The 22,730-nt window shown below is 61.6% G+C and overlaps 2 protein-coding genes and 1 long non-coding RNA gene across 8 annotated transcripts; 1 reads left to right on the top strand and 2 right to left on the bottom strand.

The window, feature by feature from the left end:
• The first annotated feature begins 12 nt into the window (after positions 1 to 12).
• Idua (alpha-L-iduronidase) lies at positions 13 to 14,170 on the top strand. 5 transcript variants are annotated; one of them, XM_005319053.5, is made up of 14 exons: positions 13 to 298; positions 914 to 1,054; positions 10,759 to 10,847; positions 10,975 to 11,082; positions 11,270 to 11,365; positions 11,460 to 11,662; positions 11,732 to 11,911; positions 12,011 to 12,227; positions 12,595 to 12,807; positions 12,881 to 13,002; positions 13,080 to 13,205; positions 13,280 to 13,356; positions 13,747 to 13,847; positions 13,976 to 14,170. In XM_005319053.5, exons 1-14 carry the CDS (start codon positions 159 to 161, stop codon positions 14,080 to 14,082), a joined length of 1,920 nt encoding a protein of 639 aa, XP_005319110.1. In that variant the 5' UTR covers positions 13 to 158; the 3' UTR covers positions 14,083 to 14,170. The 5 variants fall into 5 exon arrangements, 4 of the variants coding, with proteins under 4 accessions (XP_005319110.1, XP_077876926.1, XP_021577865.1 ...); XM_078020800.1 differs by lacking the exon at positions 13 to 298 and adding an exon at positions 337 to 465; XM_021722190.3 differs by lacking the exons at positions 13 to 298; positions 914 to 1,054 and having other exon boundaries at positions 9,354 to 10,847.
• On the bottom strand, positions 1,325 to 6,175 carry Slc26a1 (solute carrier family 26 member 1). Of its 2 annotated transcripts, XM_078020798.1 has the most exons (3): positions 6,058 to 6,175; positions 4,243 to 4,861; positions 1,325 to 3,512 (listed from the first exon to the last, which is right to left on the bottom strand). In XM_078020798.1, exons 2-3 carry the CDS (start codon positions 4,831 to 4,833, stop codon positions 1,989 to 1,991), a joined length of 2,115 nt encoding a protein of 704 aa, XP_077876924.1. In that variant the 5' UTR covers positions 4,834 to 4,861; positions 6,058 to 6,175; the 3' UTR covers positions 1,325 to 1,988. The 2 variants fall into 2 exon arrangements, with proteins under 2 accessions (XP_077876924.1, XP_005319108.1); XM_005319051.5 differs by lacking the exon at positions 6,058 to 6,175 and having other exon boundaries at positions 4,243 to 5,172.
• LOC144366559 (uncharacterized) lies at positions 13,201 to 22,276 on the bottom strand. The gene is made up of 3 exons (XR_013425614.1): positions 21,893 to 22,276; positions 14,596 to 21,071; positions 13,201 to 13,624 (listed from the first exon to the last, which is right to left on the bottom strand). It is a non-coding gene; the product is annotated as an uncharacterized LOC144366559 (long non-coding RNA).
• Between the last annotated feature and the right edge of the window lie 454 nt (positions 22,277 to 22,730).

Raw genomic sequence — 22,730 nt, forward strand, 5'->3', positions numbered from 1 at the left:
TAGTGCTCCAGGAAGAGGGCCTCCAGCCGCCGCCCCTCCAAGCCGCGAGGCCCCGCCCTCGGCCTCCGCCCCGGCGGTCACGTGGGTGTCCCCCGCCGGCGGAACCGCTGGTCTGACCCTCTGGTCCTGCTGGTGGGGAGCGGCCGGCGCCTGCGGCCATGAGCCCCCGCGCCGCGCGGCTCGCGGTCCTGGCCACCCTCCTGGCCACCGCCCTGGCCGAGGCCCCGCACCTGGTGCGCGTGGACGCGGCGCGCACGCTGCGGCCCCTGCGGCACTTCTGGAGGAGCACCGGCTTCTGGTGAGCCACCCCGCGCGGGCCGCTGAGGCCCGGGAGGCCCCCAGAGCAGGCGCCCACCTAGCTGCTGAGGCCTCCTGTCGCATCTGGGGAAACTCTCGGGCTCACGGCCCTTCACACTGTGGGCCCTAGGGAGTCAGGACCCACCAAACTACTTCCTCGTGGTTCAGGTGGGAGTCTTCTCTCCTCTCCCCTCCACTCCAAGTTTGGGGTGTCTGGGGCTTTACTGAATGGGTACTCTCTGTGCTGGATATCTGTGGTCAGCCCTGAGCTTTCCCTGTGGCCCCAGGAGTCTGAAGAGTCCTGGTGGGTACTTAGGCTGTGGGCTCAAAAGGGCAGCTCAGCGGTTTGGGGGCTGACTCCCACCCCTGGGTGATACCAGCATCTTCCTTGGAGAGCTGAGACCCTTCCCTGTCTGGTAGGGCGAGTGTCCTGTGGGAGCTCCCAGCCCACCAGGACAAGACCACATGGCATTCCTGGTGGAGGGGTCATTTTATCACTCGCTGGGCGGACCGGCACCATGTCTACTGGGCGGCCTGGGCAGGCAGGGCCAGATGTGTGGACGCTGCTCCACTGTAGCCCCCAGGGTGAACACAGAGTACCTTGTCCTATCCCCAGTCCCCCACTGCCACATGAGCAGGCTGCCCACTATGACCTCAGCTGGGACCAGCAGCTCAACCTTGCCTACGTGGGTGCTGTCCCTCATGGTGGCATCAAGCAAGTCCGGACACATTGGCTGCTGGACCTCATCACAGCCAGGTGGGTGATGCTGGGGCAGGCATACTGGGCTGCTGGCCAGAGCCCACCTTACAGATACACTAAAGAGGTAGGCCTGGTCTTGTGGGCCAGCTGTGGAGGACAGTGCAGGGCAGCGGGGAATGGCATCATGGGGAACAGAGCTGGGGGCTGCTCTGAAGACACACAGCCCTGCAGAGGCCTTCCTGTCAGAGCCTCCACTGGGGAAGGCAGGAGGGGGACATCCTGGCTGGTAATGCTGGAAGCCCACTGTGTGCCCAGAGGCCCTGGATCCCTGGAAGGGGCCTAGCTGGGTTCGACCTGGAAGTCACTTTGGAGGTTAGTATTTGGCTGCATTTGCTGCACCTGGTACTGGTGTGAGGACAGGTGCTCCAGGCTGCATGGCCATTGGCAGAGCTGTGCAGGGACAATGCACCTGAGGACTGGACCAAGGTCGCTCTCCCACCTTGTCCCTGACACTGGACCAGCCATGCAAGTCTTGGCCAGAGGTGAGCACCAGGTGTGAGGAGCACTTGGGTATGGTGGCCTTCCAGAAATAGGCCCTGGTGCCCATGGTCCCTTGTCCAGCTCCTCCCTGTGAGGCAGGGGCTGGGTAGGCCCAGGGCTGGGGTGTCCTTTTGACGCCCTGAAGGCCACACCATTTGTGGGAATCTGACATAGAGTGTCAGACCGGGCATGGTTTCTCTGAGTTTGGGCTGAGGGTCCGTGTGTGTTGCTGGCACCAGGGTGGCAGCACAGGTTTTAGGCCGAGCGTGTGGGGTTCTCATCTATGTTCGAGTGCTGCCCTTTCCCTTTTCAGTTGAGGTTCCCTGGCTTCTCCGTGGCAGAGGTGGCCCAAGATTGCATCCTTGGGTGACTCTAGCCCTTGGCAGGCTCCTGGAGAAGGAACTCAGTGATGGCTGATGGGGGGAGTGGATGCCAGAAGACCCTGGCCCTGCTAGAGGGCAGAGTCAGGAACCACGAGCTCCCCACGGCGGGCACGGGCGGCCTCCACAGCGCTGTGCACACTGGGGAACAGCTGCTCATCCTCGGGGCCCTGGTCCTCACTGAGGAAGCCCCCTCTCTTCAGAGAATCCCTCACTGAGGGGTTGCAACAGGCCAGAAGCAGGGTGACCCCTAGGGCCCAATAATCACGGCGCAGGTCCTTCAATGTGGCCATGCCAGCCACATCCAGGAACAGCAGTGGGGCACAGTCAATGACCACCGTGTGGAAGCCAGTCACCATGGGCACCAGCCTGGCCCTGCTGGTCATTGAACCCAGGTCCTTGCCATCAACTGGCTCTCCCTCTCCAGCCCCCATCTCTGAGCCTCGTTCCCTCCTTGTGGCAGCTGAGCGCCCCGCATCCAGCCCAGTAAGGCTGTAGAGTGACCGCAGGAAGAAGTCCTTGTTGGCATAGTAGAGTGGCCCTGCAAAGCGGAACACCTGCACCCCAGGCTGAGGCACAAGGCCCTCAAACTCCGTGGCATCCTCGTAAAAGGCCGAGTCCCCAATGCGGGCCAGCAGGGCCGCCCGAGGGCGCTGTGTGCGGCCTGCCAGGCTGAGCAGCGAGAGGAGCACCCCAGCGAGCAGCCCGGCCTCAGTGGTGACTAGTACGCAGGTGGCCGCAGTGGCCACCCACACCAGCGCATCTGCTGGGCTTAGCCGCCACAGCCGTGGGAGGCCCCTCACCTTGCGCAGAGCTCCCCGCAGGCTGACGACGATGATGCAGGCCAGCACGCTCCGCTGCAGGTCCCAGAACAGTGGGGCCAGCACCAGCAGCACCAGCAGCACCACAGCAGCACTGACCACACTGGAGAGCTGTGTCCGGCAGCCGGTGGCTGTCTTCACCAGGCTCTTGGAGAGCGCTGCGCTGGTGGCAAAGCAGTGGAAGAAGGCGGGCAGCACGTTGCAGCAGCCCACGGCCAGGAGCTCCTGGTTGGCGCGGACGGAGTAGCCATGGCTGCGGGCAAACATCTCCGCCAGCGAGATGGAAAAGGCCGAGCCCACCAGAGCCAGGGACACTGCGTCCAGCGCCACACGCTGCATCAACCTGGGGTCTGGTGCCTGTGGGGCCACAAAGCCAGTGGGGATGTCGCCTGCCACGCTGGAGCCAAAGCGCCTGTGGAGCTGCCCAAAGTGGGAGACCAGTGTGGCCACCACGATGACCAGCAGCTCCGTGGGCAGCGGCACCTTCAGGCGGTGCCGGCAGCGGTCTGAAAGTTCTTTAGCCGCTAGAAGCACTGCCAGGCACACGGCGCTGGTGGCCACGTCACACAGGTTGGCCTGCGCCAGGCTGCGCAGCAGGCTCAGCCACGTGCTGATCACCATGCCTGGGCCCTGGTGCCGGGGCACCCGCACGCCCAGCATGTGCCTGAGCTGCGAGGTCAGGATCGTCACGGAGGCCCCCATGGCAAAGCCGTCGAGCAAGGGCTGAGAGAGGTAGGTGGACACGAAGCCCAGCCTAAGGACGCCCATGAGGACCTGTGGACAGAGTGCAGTCAGCATGGAAGGCCCAGGCAGAGACCTCACTGCTTGTCTGCGGCTGGCGCAGCCTGTGACCTGCTGGCTTCCAGAGTGGGACCCTCCTTTGGCCCCTGTGATCTGGACAGGCGCATGCCAGCAGACCTGACACACGTGGTGTTGCGTGTCAACAGGTGACTGTGGGTGTCATGTCTCACCTGCTGCTACTGGAACTAGACTTGTTCAGGGATCACGGCTCTGGTGTCAGAAGGCAGCCCCTTCCTTCTGTGTCCTGCCCAGGCACAGCCCGCCCCCTCCCAGGCAGGGAAGGGACCACAGGAGGGACCAGGCAGACAGCCTGGGAAAGGGCAAATGGGGGTGGGGAGGCCATGGGAAGCATCCCCACCCAAGCTCACCTGGGACAGGAGACCCAGGAGGCCATGGGGCTGCAGTCCAGCTGTCTCAGCTACAGCCAGGCTTGGCCCAGCAGCCCCACTCACGCTGCCGCTGGCCAGGCCAGCTGCTCAGGCCTCTCCTGTCTGCATCCACAGCCCCTGGGGTCCTAGGCATGGGTCACCCTGTGTGCCCACCTCTGCCCTTGCCTTGCCCTCTAGGAGGCCCTGGCCTCAAGGTGAGGGAACCTCTCTGGTCCTGACCTGTACTTCCCCATGGCCTTCCATGGTGGTGGGCAGCAAGCCCCTGAGCAGGAGCAGCTGAACCAGCCAGCCCTGCCTCCCATGCAGCTCCTCACCTGGTAGATGCCAGCCACCAGCGTGAGGGCGGTGGCGACACGGATGGCGTGGCAGTCCCGCCCGCAGCCTGGTGGCCCCAGCACCAGGGAGGTGGTGGAGCTGTTGAGGATGCTGCTGTTGCCCTGAGGCCCCAGGCCGTCCTGGGAGGGGTCGAAGCCAGCCAGCTGGAGCTCGCGGTCCACAACCTGCCCCACCATGAGGCACAGGAGGCTGAAGATGCCCACGTTGACGTGGCGCGAGGTGCCCATGAGGAAGTAGATGAGGTTGGCAAAGAAGGATGTGTACAGGCTGTAGATGGGCTGCAGCCCGGCCAGCAGGGAGTAGGCAATGGCCTGTGGCACCAGGATGATGCCGATGACCAAGCCCGACATGACGTCGCCCGCCAGATCCTCCCGTGGACGGTACTCACGCAGCCAACATGTGGCGGGCACCAGGCTCTGCACCAGCGCCCAGGCTCGTGGCACACTGCAGGTGCAGCTCCGCCACAGCCTGGCCTTCAGCCTCTCCAGTGGACCCTTCTGCGCAGGGGGCTGCCGGCGGACTAGCACCAGCCCCCTGCCCTGCTGTGGGGACTCAGGGGCTGCCTCCATCCTGCAGCACCTGGCACCACAGACCAACCTGCAAGGGAGAGTCGAAGTGGTCAGGGCCTTAGTCCCCTCATGGATCCAGGAGCCAGCGCCCAGCTGGTGCTGCGGGTCCACCGGGCAGAGGGCAGGGGTTGCCTGCCAACAGCAGGCCCTGGATGGAGGGATGCTGGGCCTCAGCTCCCATACCCTGTTTCTGGAGAGATGTGGGCAACAAGCCACGTGCCTCCTGTGAGCCGGATGATCTCGGAAATTGCCCAGAGACGTTCTGTCCAGGCTTGCCTGGCCTGTGGGCTCTGCAGTTCCTGCCCGAAATCCACCCCAAAGCATCCTCAAGGTCCTCCCCAAGGGAGAGGGAAAGGGCCTCCACCTGCACACACAGGCCTCAGGCCCAAGGGTGTCAGCGGCAGATGTGGCTCAGCTGCCCTCGCTACTTCCTTTGGTCCATGGTTTGGTGAAGAGCCCTGCTGTCCACCCCATACTCACATCCAGACCATCACCACTCTACAGTGGACAACACAGAATAGTGGGGCAGAGGGCCTCATGGATGCCAGGGACCCAGATCTGTGCCTCTCCCACCTGTCTCTCCAACAGCCCCCCAGGGTCAGAGAAAGTGTTTAGAGACCCCACCAGGCCAGCTGGGACCAAGTTGAGGCAGCTGGCATCTGTCTCCCTGCCCAGCCAGCATGCCACTCTGCAAACAGCTGGCCTGGCCATCCCTGCACCTTCTGACCTGTCTGGGTGATCGAAAGTGCAGGGTGTCAGGGGTGGAGCTTAGAGGCCACACTGACCACAATTGCGACCTTGGGCCTGTCCTCCTCAGGCTCCAAAGTACCTGTTTTCAAAATCCCCTTCATGGCAATCTTAAGCAAATACTCTCTGGCCCTCAGAGCCCAGGGCACCAAGGCACCTGTGAGGAGCCACTGCTATGGCTGGCCCTGGGCAGCCTCTGGGGAGAGTGGGGAGGTGGTCCTAGCCTGGCAGGCCACACGGTCCCCAGCAACAGTGAGAGCAGTGAGCCCTTCCTCCCAAGCCCCTGCCCCAGGGGTCTCTGGCATCTCGGTGCTCACGCAGGTGCCTAGGGCCCAGGCATACAGAACGGGACTGCAAATGCTCCTGTCTTGCGCCCCAGTCTCTCAAGGAAACTGCGGGAGCCAAGCCTCCCTACTCCTTCCTGGCTGTCCAGTGCCTCTGCCGTGGCAGGTGGTCGGGTGCAGGGACGATTCTTACCTGGTGGTGCCCACAGGCTTGGTGGCCCTCAGAATATGGAGGGGCTGAGGCCTGCTGGCCGGCTGGCCCTCCAAGCCCTCTGGGACAGCAGGTCTGAGGCTGACCTGTGAGAAGCACTGTGTGTGTCGGACCTGCAGTTCAATTATTTACCCCAGAGAGCTGAGTCATGGGTTTCCCCCGGCCAGTGCTACCTGAGTGCTGATCCAGTGAGCCAATCCCGAGAGTCAGACTGTAATCGGAGCCTCACACATAATTATAGTTGTAGGGGCCTCCAGTGACCACCACCTTCTTGGGGGCAGCCACCCTGCTGGGAGGGGTGGGATGAGTGGCTGGAGCAGGGTGCCCAGTGTCTCAGACCTGGCCAGAGGCGAGCACAGCATCCCTGGCGGGTGGGGAGGCAAGGCCCCTGTCCAGTTGCTAGATGTTATCCATTCTGTCGGGAGCCTGGCCTGGTCAAAGCTGGAAGAGGGGAGGCACAACAGCCAACTGGGCACAGTGTGACCATGTCCCCAACCTCTGTCCTGGGTCCCTGTGAGGAAACCAGACCCAGGCTGCTGGTGTGTGCACACATGTACTCCTATGAAAGGTGTGCCTCCTGTGAAAGGTGTGCCTTCTGGCTCTTGCCAGAGGGGGGTCCTATGTGTGACTGTGGGTGGGCTCCTGGTCCCCATGCAGCTCACCCTCTCCTCTGAAGCAGGGTGGGACCAACAGCACCTGCTTTGTAGGGCTGGTCTGAAGATAAGTGGCCCCTTAGAAGGGATTAAACCAAGTACTCAGGAGTGGCCCAAAGTGAAGGAACTAAGGTGGGTGGCTGTCTCTACAGTGACTTTTCAGAACCCCAGGCCCCATCTGGATAGGAGTGGGCTTATGGGGACGTCGCTATGCGTCAGGAGGCTTGGCTCTGGGGCTGTGGGGGCTAGGTGCTCTTCCATCCTGCAGGGAGGCCACACAGATTGTGGTCGGCTCCTCCAGTGGGACTGGGAGGTGCAGTTGGCCTGGCCTGCTGTGCCTGCGTGGCTCTGGGCACAGTGAAGCCACCAGCCCTCTCTCTCTCTTCCCCAGGGAATTAGGATCAACACATGTCTTGTAACACCAGCTGGGATCCTGGGCTCCTCCCCCAGGAGGAGACAGTAAGATGTTGAGGTGGGGAGCAGAGCCCCAGGGGGAGGCAGCTCCCAACCAGGGCCCACCCTGGAACCTCGTCCTGCAAGCCAAGCTCTGCTTCCTGATGCCATGGGCCTGGCCAGGGAAGACCAGCAGCCCTGTCTGGGGACTAAGTGGGTTTGGAATTAGGTGGGTGGAAGGAAGCCTGAGTGGGAGATGAGGTTAAGCTGGATACCCCACCTTTGTTACCATAGCCCCCACCCATGCCCTCTCCAGATCTGATTGCTTCTGCTGGAGGACCCTGCCCAGGACCTCACCATCTCCCCTGGCTCTGCTGGGCCTCTGCAGGGGCTCGGCCTTCCTCCTCCTGGACCCCAGTCCTGAGGGGCCCACTGTTTGCCCAGTGGTTGGGAGTGTGGCTTCCAACCACTTTTGCCCAGTGGGTGTGGTGGGGGCGAATCGCAGCATGCCTTCTGAGGCAGATAAGGGACCCTTCTGCTGTCCAGAAGGCAGCTACTGGGCGTCATAAAACTCTCATCTGCCCAGTTACCCCTGGAGGGGCAGTGAAGAACTACCCAGGAGACCACCAGGGCTGAGTCACTTTCCTGGGGTCTCCCTGGAGTTGGCAGGATGGATCCTGGGTCCACAGGGCAAGGTGGGGGGTGTCACCTGGGCAGTACAGAACAGTGTAGGGGCAGCCCCTCCCCCCTCTGTGGTCTGGCTGACAGGTTTCCTGGCTCCCGCCTGCCCTGCCTGGTATGGGTGTCTCCGCAGGGGAGATGCAACTGTGGTCACACCTCCAGGCGAGAGAATAGTAGGACCCTTGGGACTTACGGCTCCCAGCCCCCAGCCCCCCAGCCCCGGTTTCTCTGTGTTGAGGTCAGGACCACTCCCCACCCGCAGCGCGCCCATGAGCCACAGGCTCCCTCGCTCTCTGCTGGGCCCACTCAGGGCAGCGACTTGTGTCCGGCGCCTTCAGTCCGCCGGGACCCCGCTGCATGCCTATCTCGTCCAGTGCGGCCCCGTGATTTCCTTTGTTTTATCCTTTAAGCGTGCAGCGGGGTTCCGAAGACCCCAGCGGGGCAGAGATGCAGGTTCTCCCCGCCTCCGAGCTTGGGCGTCCTCTTTCCCACGCCGGGAGCGCGGCCCGGCTCCGCCCCATTCCCCACCCTCAGGGCGCGCGGCCGCTGCCCACCCTGAGCGTCTCTCCCACGCTGCCATCCCACCCTCAGCGGAGGCGCGGGCGGACGAGCTCACTGCCCTGACCCTCGCCTCACGCGCGGACCCGCCCGCTCATCGACCCCGCTGCATGCACCCCCTGCAGGCCGCCCACCCCACAAAACGCGCGGCCCGGCCCGCTCACCCCTCCACCGTGCGGACGCCCCAGTGCATGCGCGCCCCCGTGCACGCCTCCTCGGCCGTGTCACCTCGCGCACCCGCCTAGCCCACCCGGACCGCCCGCCGTCACCCCAGCCGCGTGCACTCACCCCGCCGCAGCGGCTGCGTTCTATCGGCGCACGCGCTCGGCCAGGGGCGGGGGCCTGGGGCCCAACGGGCACCAGCGCGGTGAATGGGCCCTTGTGAGGCTCGGCGCGGTCCCGCGGGGCCTGGCCCTGTAGAGGGGCCTCTCGCTTCCTGGCCCCAGCTGTCTCTGCAGCGGAGTTTTGGGGTGGACCTCACCATTCGCCGGCCTAGTCCCTTCCCGAGTCTAGGCCTCTGGAATCCTGTCACAGTGTGGGCTGAGGCAGAGGGAGACTGACCCACCGAAAGTGGGGCCACAGGACAGGTTCCTGGGGTTGGGTCTGGGGCAGCCTCTGGGGCCATCTTGGCATCCTGCATCCCTGGCTGCTAGGGCCATTAGACCCTCCGGCCCGTCCCTGGAATGGGCCTAGGTGGGGTTATGGCCGCGGAGATCTGCAGAGAAAATGGGAGCCTGTGACTGTGTCTCCTCATTACCTCCAGGACTTTGGAACCGGTCGCTGTCAGCGACCGCCACTAATCTTTATCCAAGTGCTTGTAACGTTTCATTTATTTGCTACTGACTGTGACCCTTGTGTGAGAGCGCTGAGGTGGAGTGGGCGCAGCAGATCCAGCAGAGGGAGCCCCAGAAGCTGGGCCTATGGACCAAGGACTGGGCCCAGGCTCTGCTCCAGGGTGTGCGGGAGGGGGGAAGGATACGCTGGGAACCTGAAGAAGGGGTGCTGTCCCCACCTGCTGGGCAGGGGTCATCACTAAGCTGTGACTCATCTGTCAGTGGTCAAGCCAGACTGCACTGTCTACCATGGTGACCTCACCTGCCTGCCATCCCATCCCAAACAAATCAGAGCTGTCTTGCAGGCCCTCTGGGGGCACATGTCCTGGGACCTGGACCCTAACCCTAACCCTTGGACCTTGGCTAGAGGCTGCAGTGGACTCCCAGGGGGAGGACTAGTGCCTGGGTTGGACAGTGGCAGACCTTGGCTGGCTCTCCTAACTCTTTACTGAGCAGGCCCTCAGCTGGCCCCAGACCCCTGAGCACCAGCACCCTTACCTAGGCCCCCCTCAGGCTGCCAGTTTTCCACCACCAAACCCAGACCAGTTTCCTGCAGGCTCATCCTGCTCCTCCAAGCTGCTGTTAGAAACCTCACCCCACCCACTCCCTGGAAGCCCATCTGCTCTAGCCCCTTCCCATGGGCTTCCAAGCCACTGCCCAGCTGGGCACCCCTCCTCTTGCTGGGAACCCCTGAAGCCCTCTAGCCAGTCTCTGGCTCCTGCTCTGACTCCAATTCACTGCCACAGGGACCCTTCCAAAATGTCCCTGTGATGCTCTGCTCAGAACTCTGCAAGGGCTCCTACTTCAGTCCGTCAATGTCCCATCCTCACATGGGCACAAGACCTCCACAAACACACCTTGTTCATTCTGCCTGAGCCCCTACCATGAGCTCACGCCTACCTCAGGGCCTTTGCATGTGTGTACATCACTGGCGTGTCTTGTCACCTGGCAGGCCTTTGATGTTACTCTGAGAGGTCCTCTCTCTTGACCCTTTGCCCCCTTCGCTCCCACTCCTGTCACATCCCCTCCAACAAACATCTGACAGCCTATTGAAGATCCACATGGTTGTCTGATGATACCCGTCCCTCTTGAACCTGAGCCCTGTGGGAATCCGTCTGGACTGAGGGTGTGGGGAGACCCTCCACCTTCCTGACCTGCCCATTCAGTTGCTTCTTGGGAGGATGGTGAGGGTGCCAAATGTGGGGCCCTTGCCTCCAGGAGGTGCCGAGAACCAGGTTCTGCCTGGCACTGTACCAGTCCTCTGCTCCAGGCCAGCCATCCTCAGAACGCCCCCCCCAGTCCTGTTTTGTGGCTCCTGCCCGGCTTCCTGCGCCTCCACCCCAGGCTCCCATTTCTGAAAGGCTTGGACACATGAGGACCCTGGTTGATACCAAGCTGTGGGTGACAGGCTTCCACAGTGTTGGTGTTCCAGAGGGACGGGCATGGGCACCCTGGAGCCACGTTCAGCCTGGCACCTTATGGTTCCCTCCCTGCCTGGGAGTGGCAGTGGTGCCAGCCCAGGGCTGCCAGGTGCCTGGCTGTCCCCAGCACCTCCTCTCCTTCAGCAAGGGGTCGGCCGGGCAGGGCCTGAGCTACAACTTCACCCACCTGGACGGGTATCTGGACCTCCTCCAAGAGAACCAGCTGCTGCCCGGTGAGCAGGGACAAGCCCCCTGCAGACACCCTGGGTCCTCCCTGGCAGTGGTGGCCGGGGCTGCCTTGGGACTGGGTGGGCTGCTGGAACTATGCAGGCAGTGGGGCAGCTGCCTGCTGTGTCTCAGGCTTTGAGCTGATGGGAAGCCCTTCAGGACGCTTCAATGACTTTGAGGACAAGCTGCAGGTGGTGAAGTGGAGGGACCTGGTCTCTCTCCTGGCCAGGAGATACATAGGTGTGTGGGAGGGCATGCCCTGGGGCCCCGAGGCTCTCCTTCCCCTTCACCCAGGCCCCGTCCTATCACGGCTTCTGGGCTTCCTGGGGTGGGGGCTCACCTTCAGTCACTCCAGATCTCCGGTCCTGGGGACCCCTGGGAGGCGGGTGGCACTCACGCTCTCTGGATGGAGGTGGACACTCTGCAGGTAGGTACGGACTAGCGCAGGTTTCTAAGTGGAACTTCGAGACATGGAATGAGCCAGACCACAAGGATTTTGACAACGTGTCCATGACCACTCAAGGTGTGTGGCTTGCTGCGGTCCCACCATGTGGGGCGGGCTTGAGGGGGGCCCTGTGCCCACAGACCCTCCTGACCCCTGGACCCACGGGCTCCAGGCTTCCTGAACTACTATGATGCCTGCTCTGAGGGTCTGAGGGCTGCCAGCCCTGCCCTGCGGCTGGGTGGCCCTGGCGACTCCTTCCACCCGCCCCCGCGGTCCCCGCTCTGCTGGAGCCTCCTGGGGCACTGTGCCAACGGCACCAACTTCTTCACTGGCGAGGTGGGCGTGCGTCTGGACTACATCTCCCTGCACAAGAAGGTGTGTGCTGTGCCCAGCCCCCCTCAGCCAGGCTCGCCGGCTGCGGTGCTGAGACCGGTGCTGCCGCAGGGCAAAGGCAGCTCCATCGGCATCCTGGAGCAAGAGGTGGCCACTGTGCAGCAGATCCAGCAGCTCTTCCCCACGTTCAAGGACATCCCCATCTACAACGACGAGGCAGACCCGCTGGTGGGCTGGTCACAGCCACAGCCGTGGAGGGCCGATGTGACCTACGCAGCCATGGTGGTGAAGGTGGGCCCACCCTCTAGCTGCTGAGTCCACCAGGCCAGCCAGCTGACCTTCCAGGGTGGGGTGAGCCCTCCATGACCCTGCTGTCCTGGGCCCCCGCAGGTCATCGCCCAGCACCAGAACCTGCTGGTCGCCAATGCCAGCTCCCCAGTCCACTATGCTCTCCTGAGCAATGACAACGCCTTCCTGAGCTACCACCCGCACCCCTTCTCCCAGCGCACGCTGACTGCCCGCTTCCAGGTGAACAACACCCACCCGCCCCACGTGCAGCTGCTGCGCAAGCCAGTTCTCACAGCCATGGGGCTGCTGGCCCTGCTGGGTGAGCTCTCCTTGTTGCTCCTGTGTGTGTTCGGTCAGACTAGAAACAGACCTGCCCCCTGGCATGTTCCCTCTGAGATGGGAAAGGCCAGAGAAGGCCCTGAGCCCCTGACCCAGGCTTTACCTAGTTAGGGTATCTTCCAGGGCCAGGAGTGTCCTGTACAAAGGCCCTGAGGCATGGGAAGCACACTTCCTGCTGTGCCTATGTCTTGGGGCTTAGTCCTCCTAAGTTACTGCCCCCATCTCCTCTGGTTCTATGGCAGAGAGGTGTGAGGACAGCAAGAGGAGGAGCACATGGTGGGAAGGCAGGCCGAGGGGCAGCTACCGCACATGGTGACAGCCCCACACCCCCACCCTGGGCCCTGTAGATGGAGAGCAGCTCTGGGCAGAGGTGTCCCGACACAGGGTGGTGCTGGACAGCAACCACACAGTGGGCGTCCTGGCCAGTGCCCACCACCCTAAGGGCCTCACTGACGCCTGGCGTGCCACCATGCTGGTCTATGCAAGTGATGACACCCGCACCCACCCCAACCGCAGCATCCGTGTGACCTTGCACTTGTATGGGGTTCCTCCCCACCCAGGTGAGCGGTGCCCAGGGAGGGCAGGCTGGAGGGGGCGGGGCAGGAGAGATGAGCCCCAGCATCCCGCCCGCAGGGCTCCTCTACGTCACGTACCACCTGGACAACCGTCTCTGCAGCCCCCACAGCGAGTGGCAGCACATGGGCCGGCCGGTCTTCCCCTCCGCGGAGCAGTTCCGCCGTATGCGCTTAGCTGAGGTCTGTGGACCCTGGGTGTCGCTGAGACCTGTGGTCAGGGGGGGCTTCTCTCACCTGGGCCCCTCTGTTGTCCTCAGGACCCTGTGGTTGCAGAGCCGCGCCCCTTCCCGGTCGGCGGCAGCCTGACGCTGCATCCTGAGCTTGCGCTGCCTTCGCTCCTTCTGGTGCACGTGTGTGCGCGCCCCGAGAAGCCTCCTGGCCAGGCAAGTGACACCCCTGCCCCGCCAGCAGCTGCCCACTCCCTCCACACCCTGCCATAGCCCCTCTCTCCCCGCAGGTCACCCGCCTCCGTGTCCTGCCCTTGACCCGAGGGCAGCTGGCTCTGGTCTGGTCGGATGAGCGCGTGGGCTCCAAGTGCGTGACTGGGGCCACTGCCCCTCCTCAGTGTTGCCCTGCAGAGGCCCACCTGGTCTTCCCCCTGCAGAGCTCCCAATGCCCTCCACAAGGCAGACCCAATGGCATGTCCTCTGCCCTTCTACGGCCCCCATCGCACATGCGCTCCCCTGCACACAGCCACCCTGGACGGCTCACCTGTCTTGGAGAGCTGGCTGGGCCCCTGCAGGGGACACTGAAAGCCATAGCTGGGCCATTGTCCTCTCCCCTCAGCTCCTGTGGCCTGTCCCTGTAGGAAGAATGCCCAGGGTGCTGGACTGGGGAGATGCCAGTAAGGGGCTGGAGGGCTGTGGACACACCCTACCCTGCCCACTCAGACCTCAGGGGCCACCCTGACTCCAACCTCCCCAGGTGCCTGTGGACTTATGAGATCCAGTTCTCCCTGGATGGTGAGGTGTACACCCCGGTCAGCAGGAGGCCATCCACTTTTAACCTCTTTGTGTTCAGCCCAGGTACACCTAACACTCACTGCCCTAGGTCTCAGCACACCACTGGGTGCCGTGGGGCAGGGGGTTTCGGGGACTCGGGGTGGGTTCAGGTGGACACACGCTCAATAACACATGTACCTTTGTGTCTCCAGACACAGCTGCTGTTTCTGGCTCCTACCGTGTGCGAGCACTGGACTACTGGGCCCGGCCGGGCCCCTTCTCTGACCCCGTACCATACCTGGAGGTCCCTGCCTCATGAGGGACCCATGAGCCTGGTGAACTGCTGGCTAGTCATAGGGCGCCAGCTCTTTTGTCTCCCACCTCACAGTTTAAAGAGCCTTTCTACATCACAGTGTTGGGTCAGCTTCTGGACGGACACTGGGTCAAGTGGGGACTGGCACCAGGGAAAGAGAACAGGGCTGGTGGAGAGCAGGTGGAGCCTGGCCTTTGCCTGCCTCCTCCCAACAAGGACCCCAGCCCTCCAGGTGGAGCTGCTGGTGAGGGCTGCCAGGTGGAGATGCCTGTCCTGCCCACCAGGGGTCCCTGGTGCCCCCTGGGGAGGCAGCCTCCACTCCTGCTCCCCGCCTTCCTCCTCATTCTGCAGAATGGGGCACTGAGGCTACTCCAAGGAGGAGCATCTGCAGGGCACCATGGTGGAGGGTGGGACAGGGCATCCCTGCCCATGCCAGACTGTGGTCAGCAGCAGAAAAGACTGCTGTCTCCACCTCCCCAGGTCCTCTGGGCCCAGGAAGAAACGAGTGAGGACACTCACTCTGCAGAGATGCAGGTGGGGCAGCTGCCGAGCAGAGGAGCACCAGCAGGTCCAGACAGAAGGCTGCAAAGAAAGGCCACCATCCAGGAGCAGCGAGCTCCACCGAGGGACGTGGCCCCAGCCCCTCTCCAGTGCCCACTATGGCTGCCTTTGGCTAAGAGAGCTGTCTTCGGTGGAGGATAGAGGCACAGGAGCCAGCATGTCTTCTGGGGTTGTCCTGCAGCTAAGTGCAGAGCTCCCGTCCAGGGTGATGGAGGGCTCAGCAGGGCTCCTTCCCCAGCCAGGCCTGGGTCACTGGGTCCCCACCCTCCAGCCATCTGGACATGTCGCCTTTGGCCTTGCTTTTGGGGCTCAGGCTTCAAGCCATGCCAAGAGCCAGGGGTGTCCATGCTGTCCCTGTTACCACGGCCACTGCAGAAGCCTAGTATCTGACACCATATTTGTGAGGGTCACAGTGGAGTGGATGCCCTGGGACAAATGTAGGCATTTCTGAGGCATAGGCCCTGGCCCGTCCTGGCAGCCCACGCACTGTCTTCCCAGGCCTGCCAGTCTCCAGCCTCCTTCCTCTCTGGGTCTGGCCAACAGTCAGCCTTTTGGATGCTGCTGTTGGAGAGCCAAACTTGGGTGGGGTGTGCTCTTTCCCAGGGCCAGGCCCAGTGGGCTAGGACACAGCCTCTGTCCCCTTCTGGGTGGCCTGTTGGACACAGCGCTATAAGCCACTTCTGCACGTGTGCCTTCCCTCCCGCAGCAGTGGGAGGGCATGTGAAGCCCAGGCTTCTTGTGGGAGAGGCTCCACCTGCCCACGTGTGGCACATCACAGTGCACATGTGTGCCCTCGGCTGGCACTGCCCTTTGGGCCAAGTGGAGACTGGTGTTGGGGCTTCACCAGGGCTCAGTGGTGAATCCAGAGCTGCTTTCCAGGGGGACTTCATGGGACAGGAGGAAGTAGCCTGCACTAGGAGGTAGGGTCTGGATTGCTGGCAGTTCTCAGTCTGCTGGCTGTGTTGGCCTGAGGGCCACCTGTCCAGCAGTGTCGCAGGCTAGGCCTGTGGAGCCTTTTCCTGCCAGCATTACCTGTTGTCCAGGAGGTGGTGGGGGTGGGATGTGAAACTAGGTACGCAGGGCACCAGAACCAAGCCCCCTAGGCCTTGCCTCTGAGAGGTGGAGCGAGGCACAGAGACATCTAAGTGGGCTATCCTGGACTCCCCTGAGCTCCCACCCTGTGGGATGCACACGTTCCTGAGGCAGGGAGGGTGTATGCAGTCTCCTGCCCTGGGTCCAGCCAGCATCGCCCTGACCCGGTTGGATGCACTGTGGCAGGAGAGTGGCACAGAGGCTCCTGCTAGGTAAGGACAGAGGAGCATCTGCCTGACAGCTGCAGGCCAGGGCCAGGTCCTTAGGCGCTGCAGTCCTCCAGTCTTCAACCACCGCCTGGCCAGTTGGGGCCCACTGGAGGCCCCACTCTGCCTCCTGAACGAGCGCAGGCCCGGCCAGAGTGTCCGCAAGCCCACAGCCTCCACACAGGGCTGCTGCAGATGCCCTGCCCCACTCTGAGCCCTGAGTCACATGGTCTCTGGGAGGGGACTGGAGTGGTTCAGAGCCCTGTCTTCCAGGCAGTCACTACTACAACGTGGCTTAAGCCAGAGACTACTTCCAGGTCCTCCTCGGGGACCCGCCCCTCCACCCGGCTCAGGTACAGGGATCTGCTCAGGTGGGAGGCCTCAGAGCCATGGGGGCATCAGGGTCCCAGCATTACCGGCTGCCATCAGTCATTCTAGGGACCTCTCATGTCTCTCGTGGTCTCCAAGCCACAGGCCCCTGAAGGCATATCACTCTGGAAGTGCTGGTGTCCTGTTCAAGTCAGGAGGACTCGGCCCTCTGTCAGGCTCTGGTGCTGCTGGTCCTGGGGCATGACAGCGGCCCTGAAGTGCAGGACTCTGGCCTCCTGCCCCTTGCTGTTCCAGGTGCTCAGGTCAGCCCAGGCCGGAGGCCCGCACTGCTCAGGTGGCAAGGCAGTGGCCCTCCACCTGCAGAGCCACAAGGCTCCTGAGAGCCCCAAGGCCTGGCACCTACTCCCTTTCTGTAACCCTCTCTCCTGGCCTTACTGGGGGCAGAGGAGGGATGGCACCCTCCTCAGGTGGCTGCCTGGGGACAGACAAGCTCTCTCCTGGGGCTGCCCCCCTTTCCCTGAAGGTGAGCAGGTCCAGCCTTAAGCTGGGTGCCCACCTGGCAGCACAGGTGGCCCTGGAGCCCCAGTCTTCAGCTGCCCCTTTGCACTCCATTCCATTGCTTCTTTCTTGGGGAGTCCTCCCGTTGCCAGGGCAACCGTCCCTCTACCTATACTTCCTCTAGCACCACTGATAATTAAGGCTGGTCCCCTGCAGGGTGGCCCTGGCCTCACACCCAGAGCCACCTGGCCTGAGAGCCCCCTTCATAGGTCCTGGGTTGCTCATGATTCCAGGCCCAGCTAGGCAGAGAGGGCCAGGGAGGAGCTAAGCTGGCCGGGAGCAGCCTGGGCATGGGTGTGCCCACCTCCCTGCATGGCTCACCAGGACTGGCTGGGACTGTGGGTGGGGTCTCACTCTGGCATGGCAGTCCTGCAGGGCTGCCCCAGAGGAAACACCCTCCCAGGGCTGCGGAGGCCTGGGTGCAGCCCCAGGTCTGCATATCGTCCTTTTCCTTGGCCCTTATCCACCAGGACAAGGCCTGCACTGCCCTCTCAGGGTGACCCCAGGCAGCCCAGCCCCAGGTTGGAGCTTCCCTGCACCTTCTGTTGGGGCGTCCCATCTATGGACACCTGTAGGATATTCCCAGAGACCCCACAGGGCCCAGGTGGGCAATGCACACCCCCCTGCAGCAGCCCAGGTGGGGAAGGCAACAGCAGGAGTGGTGGGCAGCACTGGACCTGTGCCTGGGAGCCTCTTGCTGCCAATTCCTTTGTGGCACCTAGTATGTAGCCTGGAGAATTCCCTATCCTAAAGCTGAACACCAAGGTCCCAGGAGCAGGGCCTATGGGGTCACAGAGGCTGTGGATGGGCCTTGACCACCTGGGCTGCTGAGTGGGGGTGTGTGTTCCCCAGACAACAGAAATACTCCAGGCAGCACCCTTGCCAATGGCCCTGGTGGGAATAGGCCTGGGCAGGCCAGGAGTCTCCAGGTGGGAGACCTGAAAGATGTACCACCCGTCAGCCCCCAAGCCAGTGTCCTCTCTGGCCTCAGGCAGAGATTCAGCTCAGGCCAGGGGACATGTCTTCTGGGGCTCGGGGCTGAGCCCAGAGCTGGTAGGGTCCATTCAACCTGCTGTCCTGTCCAGTAGCCTAGAACACACTCTGACCAGTCGTGAGGCAGGTCTGGTGTCACACACACAGCCCTGTGGGTAAGACTGACCAGAGAGTCCGTCCTGGGCAGCCAGGCTGCCAACACAGAGCAGCAGAGACGGGCATCAACCACCCCCAGCTGCGGAGGCTGGACGTCCCGCTAAGGAAGCAATCCTGGGCCCTGCAAGGCCCACCTCGCGGCCTGTGGATGGTGCCCAGTCCCTCTTCATGTCTCTTCCTCTTCTCATCCCACGGGGGCTAGGGCTCGGCACAGAAGCTGGGGGACACAGACTCTCAGCCACAATGGGGCTCTGGGACAGGGCTCTGAAGCGCTAGGCCTCTGATGGGGGCTGCTTGGCGCACTGGCTCGGGGCACAGAGGCACCCATGAGTCCCGCCCTTGATCCAGATGACTTTCCCATCACCCCAAAGTTGTCTTAGGCCATACCATCCTCCTGCCTCACCCTTTCACCCCTCCCCATTTCCACAACTTCTGTCACCAGAGATCAATGCACCTTTAGTGTCTGGGTGCAGTGGCCCCCACTCCTCAGGAGGCTGAGGCAGGAGGAGCATTAGAACCCAGGAGTTAGCAGCCTTCTCCTGTGAATTGGCTGCCATGCAGCCACACGGTCCTCGCTGTGGTCTGAGTTCCGCAGACCCACCCCCCCAGTCAGCGAGAGTGCCGTGGGTGGGAGCAACGTGTCTGCCTTCTCCTGCTGACACCTTGGGTTGGCTCCGGCTAGGGCATGACATGGGCAGTGGCCCTGCACCTTGGATTCTGGGTGGTGAATGCTGGGTGGAAGGGTTGGGTCACTCCACTGAACATGCAGACTCCCGTGCTCCCCAGCTACGCCTGGGAGTTGCTTGCTGCTGTTCCTGAGGGGTGCCGTGTGAGGGTCTAGCGCCCTGATGTGCGAGAGCTCATGAGTTCTATTGGCGTCCTGTAGATCCCATGGCGTTCTCTGCACAGCTGGCCTTGGCATTTACAAATCAGGGTCATTGCCTGCCCCTCTCCACATGGGTCATGTTTTCCCTTGCCCTCACTGCACTGGCCAGGAACAGACACCATGGTTGCGATGTCAGTGGGAAGGGCCAGTATCTACTCTCCCATGTGATGTTGGATGGATTTTTAATTTTCTTTCTGGTAGAGACCTTTTTCCAGGTTGAGGAAGTGTTGTGTCTTTTTATTCCTTTACTGTAACACTGAGATCCCTGTTCCAACCTTCCTGTCCGTCGATGTGGCCAGCTGTGCTAGTGGGTTTTCATAATTAAGCCAATGCTACAGCCCTGGACACCCCCCCCCCCACCGCCGATCACCATGCAGTGTTCCTCTTCATATTGTTGCATTTGACTAATTGCAATAAAACATTTTATGCACCGGTTCATGACAGATGTCATTTTGTGGTCATTGGGTTTGGCGTCTGCACTGCTGCCCAGGAGCGAGCAGTGGTCATGCTCTTCCTTTGCAGAGCTGCTGTTGACTCCTTGAGTGTTTTCTGGGCTCTCAGTAGACTTGGCTGGGCTTCCTGCTTTCTTCAAGCAAAAGTTCAGATTATTTAATAGATAGGCGGCTGTTCTGGCTCTGGTCTTTCTGTCTTCCAGGATGGGTGTCGTTTCTTCTAGTTGCCACATCTGTTGGCTCTGATATGCACATCTGTATCACCCTCTGTGTGTTCAGACTCTGGGAATGTTGCCTCTTGGGTCCAGGTTTGATTCCATGGCGTTCTCTGCAGTTGGCCTTGGCATTCACAAATCAGGGTCATTGCCTGCCCCTCTCTGGAAATGCTCTCTGCTCTGGCTGCTCTTGATTATAAGAGATCTGTCAGTTTTATTTATGAGTTTTTTCTAGGCAGCATCTGTCTGTGTCTTGCTTTTGTACCCAATCTGACAACCTCCACCTTTTAATTTGAATGTTTAGAATATTCACGTTTATCCTAAATGTATGTGCGCCTAACAGTTTCCTCATCTTGCTGTCTTTTATCCTGATTATTCATTGGTTCTTTTTCCCTCTTTTCCTGCCTTCTTTTGGATTAATGTTTTAATTACTTGGTTTCCTTTCTTGCCCCATTAGCTGAAATTCTTTGTTATTTTAATGCTTTAGGATATAAAACAGCTTTTGTTTTTGAGATGGGGTCTCACTGTGTGGCTGGCCTCAATTCCTGGATAACTTACCCTCCTGCCTCAGCCTGCCGAGCAGCTTGACCACAGGCGTGCACCCCCACGCCTGGCCTCCTGCAGCATGCCCATGTGCCGTGGTCGAGGGTCGTGGTGTTCCTGGCCTCACAGGCACTTCTTCTCTATCTCTTCCCAGCCTCTTTCTGCTTTTAGTCTATGTTGGAGGTTTTCATGTGGCTTAAGCCCCTCAGTGCCTGTGTTACTTTTGCGTTAAACAGCTGTCTCTACAGAGACTCAATCAAGCCATGCTCTCCAGGACTGGTGCAGTCTCAGTTTCCAGGCCTCCTCAAGTCGTGCAGATTCAGGTGCCATCTGGCATTACCTTCTTCTCCTGAAGGACGTCTTTAGCCTTCCTTGCTGCAGATCTGCTGGGGATGGATTCAGCTTCAGATGTCTGAAAAAGTCCTGGCTTCACCTTTGTTTTTAAAAGGCATCTTTGCTGGCCAGGCATGTGGCTTGGCAGGTTTCTTTTCTGGGTGCTGAAGACGCAGGTGTCTCCTTGCCTGGGATATTTGCAGGAGCATCTTTTGCCAGTCTGCACGAAAGGCACCTCTCCTCAGAGCTGCTTTGGCGCTCTCCGCTGGGCTGGTTCTCCGCATCCTGATACTGATGTTACTTGACTTCTTCTGCACTCAGGTCTGGTCAGCCTTTCTTGGTTGTCGGTTTGTTTTTCAATCATCACCTTTGGGAAAATTCTGGCCATTTTTTTTTTCAGAGGATTTCTTCTTTCCCCACCTCTCTACCTTCTCCTGTGGGGACCTGGTTCTGCCTGTGCTGGGAGTTCCACAGCTTGCGATGCCCGCTCTCCCCAACTGTTCTGCCTCACTGGACGGGCTCTGTCGCAGGCAGGTGTGGCGAGCCTGGCTTTCACAGCCTGCCATCAGTCCCATCTGTCTTATTTATCAGAGGCACTTCGTTTCCACTTGTGGAAATTCACTTTGAAGCTTCATGCTCTTGTCTGTCTCTGCGTCCCCTCTTGTCTCTCCTGCAGCATTACAAACAGAAAGCAGTCTCAGGATGCATGTGATGTGCTCACCTGGTCTAACCTCTGCCTGTCAACTCTGGTCAATTTGGCTTGAGCTCCCCCTTAATATGGGTTGATTTCCTGCTTATCTCCGCGTCTGATTGTCTTTACGGGGCACTTAGCATGTACTGGATATTTTCTGGATTCCTGGATCCTGTGTGTGTTTCTGGGGTTGGACTGAGTTACATGCAACTGTATGACCCTTCCCAGCTTGTGTTCGAGCCTCCTTTGGAGGCACAAACTCTGTGGTCCAGGGTGATTCTCCCTGCTGTGAGGCAAGACCTTCTCCCTACTCTGAGTCTGGAGTCCCCAGGTGCCCTCTGGCACCACAGCCCTCCCTCCTCCTGAAGGGCTTCTCTCCCAGCCTAGGTGTTTCTTCCTGCTCCTGCTGTCCTCAGGAGCCTCCCTCCCTTGAGTGGCCCTGGGGGTTGGCCTTTTGCTCTCCACCTGCCACCCATCTGGGCTCTGCTGGTTGAGCAGGGTAGGGGCAGGCAGTCTTGATTTCCCTTCTCTCCTGGGCCACTGTCCTTTGCTGCCAAAGACCCAAGTCTGGAGCAGCTTTCACTTTTTTTTTTTTCCAGAGGACAGTAGTATGATCTGATCCCTGATGCTTCTCATTCTCTCCAAGCTCTTTGGCACTCTTCTCACCAGCCCCTACACCTGCTAAGAGGCCACCCCCTCAGGGGCTTGGCCCTCCATTTGCCTGGCGCAAAGCCAGGGCCCAGCACGTCCCTGTAGAATGAGGGTCACATGAGGAGCGAATTAAGATTTATGGGGCTTACCTGCGCAGACAGGTGGGAGCCAGAAACTCACGCAAGCCACTCAGTAATGCAATGGGGTCGGATGGCGGACCCGGCGCCAGGCCAGGGAGTAGGTTTCACTTTTAAAGGGGCAGGGTTTGCACAGGCCACTCAGGTTCCCTGTTCCGGGCCCAGTAACGACACGTCGCGGGAGGTGGCAGCGCGCGCAGCTCCTGGCTCCGGCGCCCAGGGCTCAGGAGCCCTCGGCTGGGTCGGACCCTGCGCGGGCTGCCGACTCAGACGTGGCGGGGCGGGGCCGCCGAATCCCCGGGAACCGCCGCGCCCCGCGTCTCCGCCAGAGGGCAGCGGGTCCCCGCGCCGCCAGAGCCCAGCGCCGGCAGGGCGGGGCGGAAGGGGAGGGGAGGGGAGGCGAGGGGAGGGGAGGGGAGGGGAGGCGAGGGGAGGGGAGGGGAGGGGAGGGGAGGGGAGGGGAGGCGAGGGGAGGGGAGGGGAGGGGAGGGGAGGCGAGGCGAGGCGAGGGGAGGCGAGGGGCAGGGTTGGGGGAAGCCGGGCGGCCGGGAGCCGGAGACACTTGGGGTGGGAGGGCTGGTGCTGGGGAAAAGTTGGGTAGGGGCCGGAGGTGGCGGCGGGACGCAGGCGAAGGGGCTGAAGGAGCAGGGGGCGGGTGAGGGGTAAGGGTCAGGGGATGGGACTGGGAGGAACCGCGCGGAGGTGGGGTAGTGGGCGGGAGAAGCGGGCGGTGAGCAACGCGGGGGGGGGGGAACAGAAGACTGGGCGCAGGCGCACTTCTTCCCACACATTCTGTGGTTGCTGCACCTGTCCGTGATCCCTCCCCACTGCTCACCTCTCCCGCCCCTGG

Source organism: Ictidomys tridecemlineatus, chromosome 9, assembly GCF_052094955.1.
Source record: "Ictidomys tridecemlineatus isolate mIctTri1 chromosome 9, mIctTri1.hap1, whole genome shotgun sequence".
NCBI classification, from domain to species: Eukaryota; Metazoa; Chordata; class Mammalia; order Rodentia; family Sciuridae; genus Ictidomys; species Ictidomys tridecemlineatus.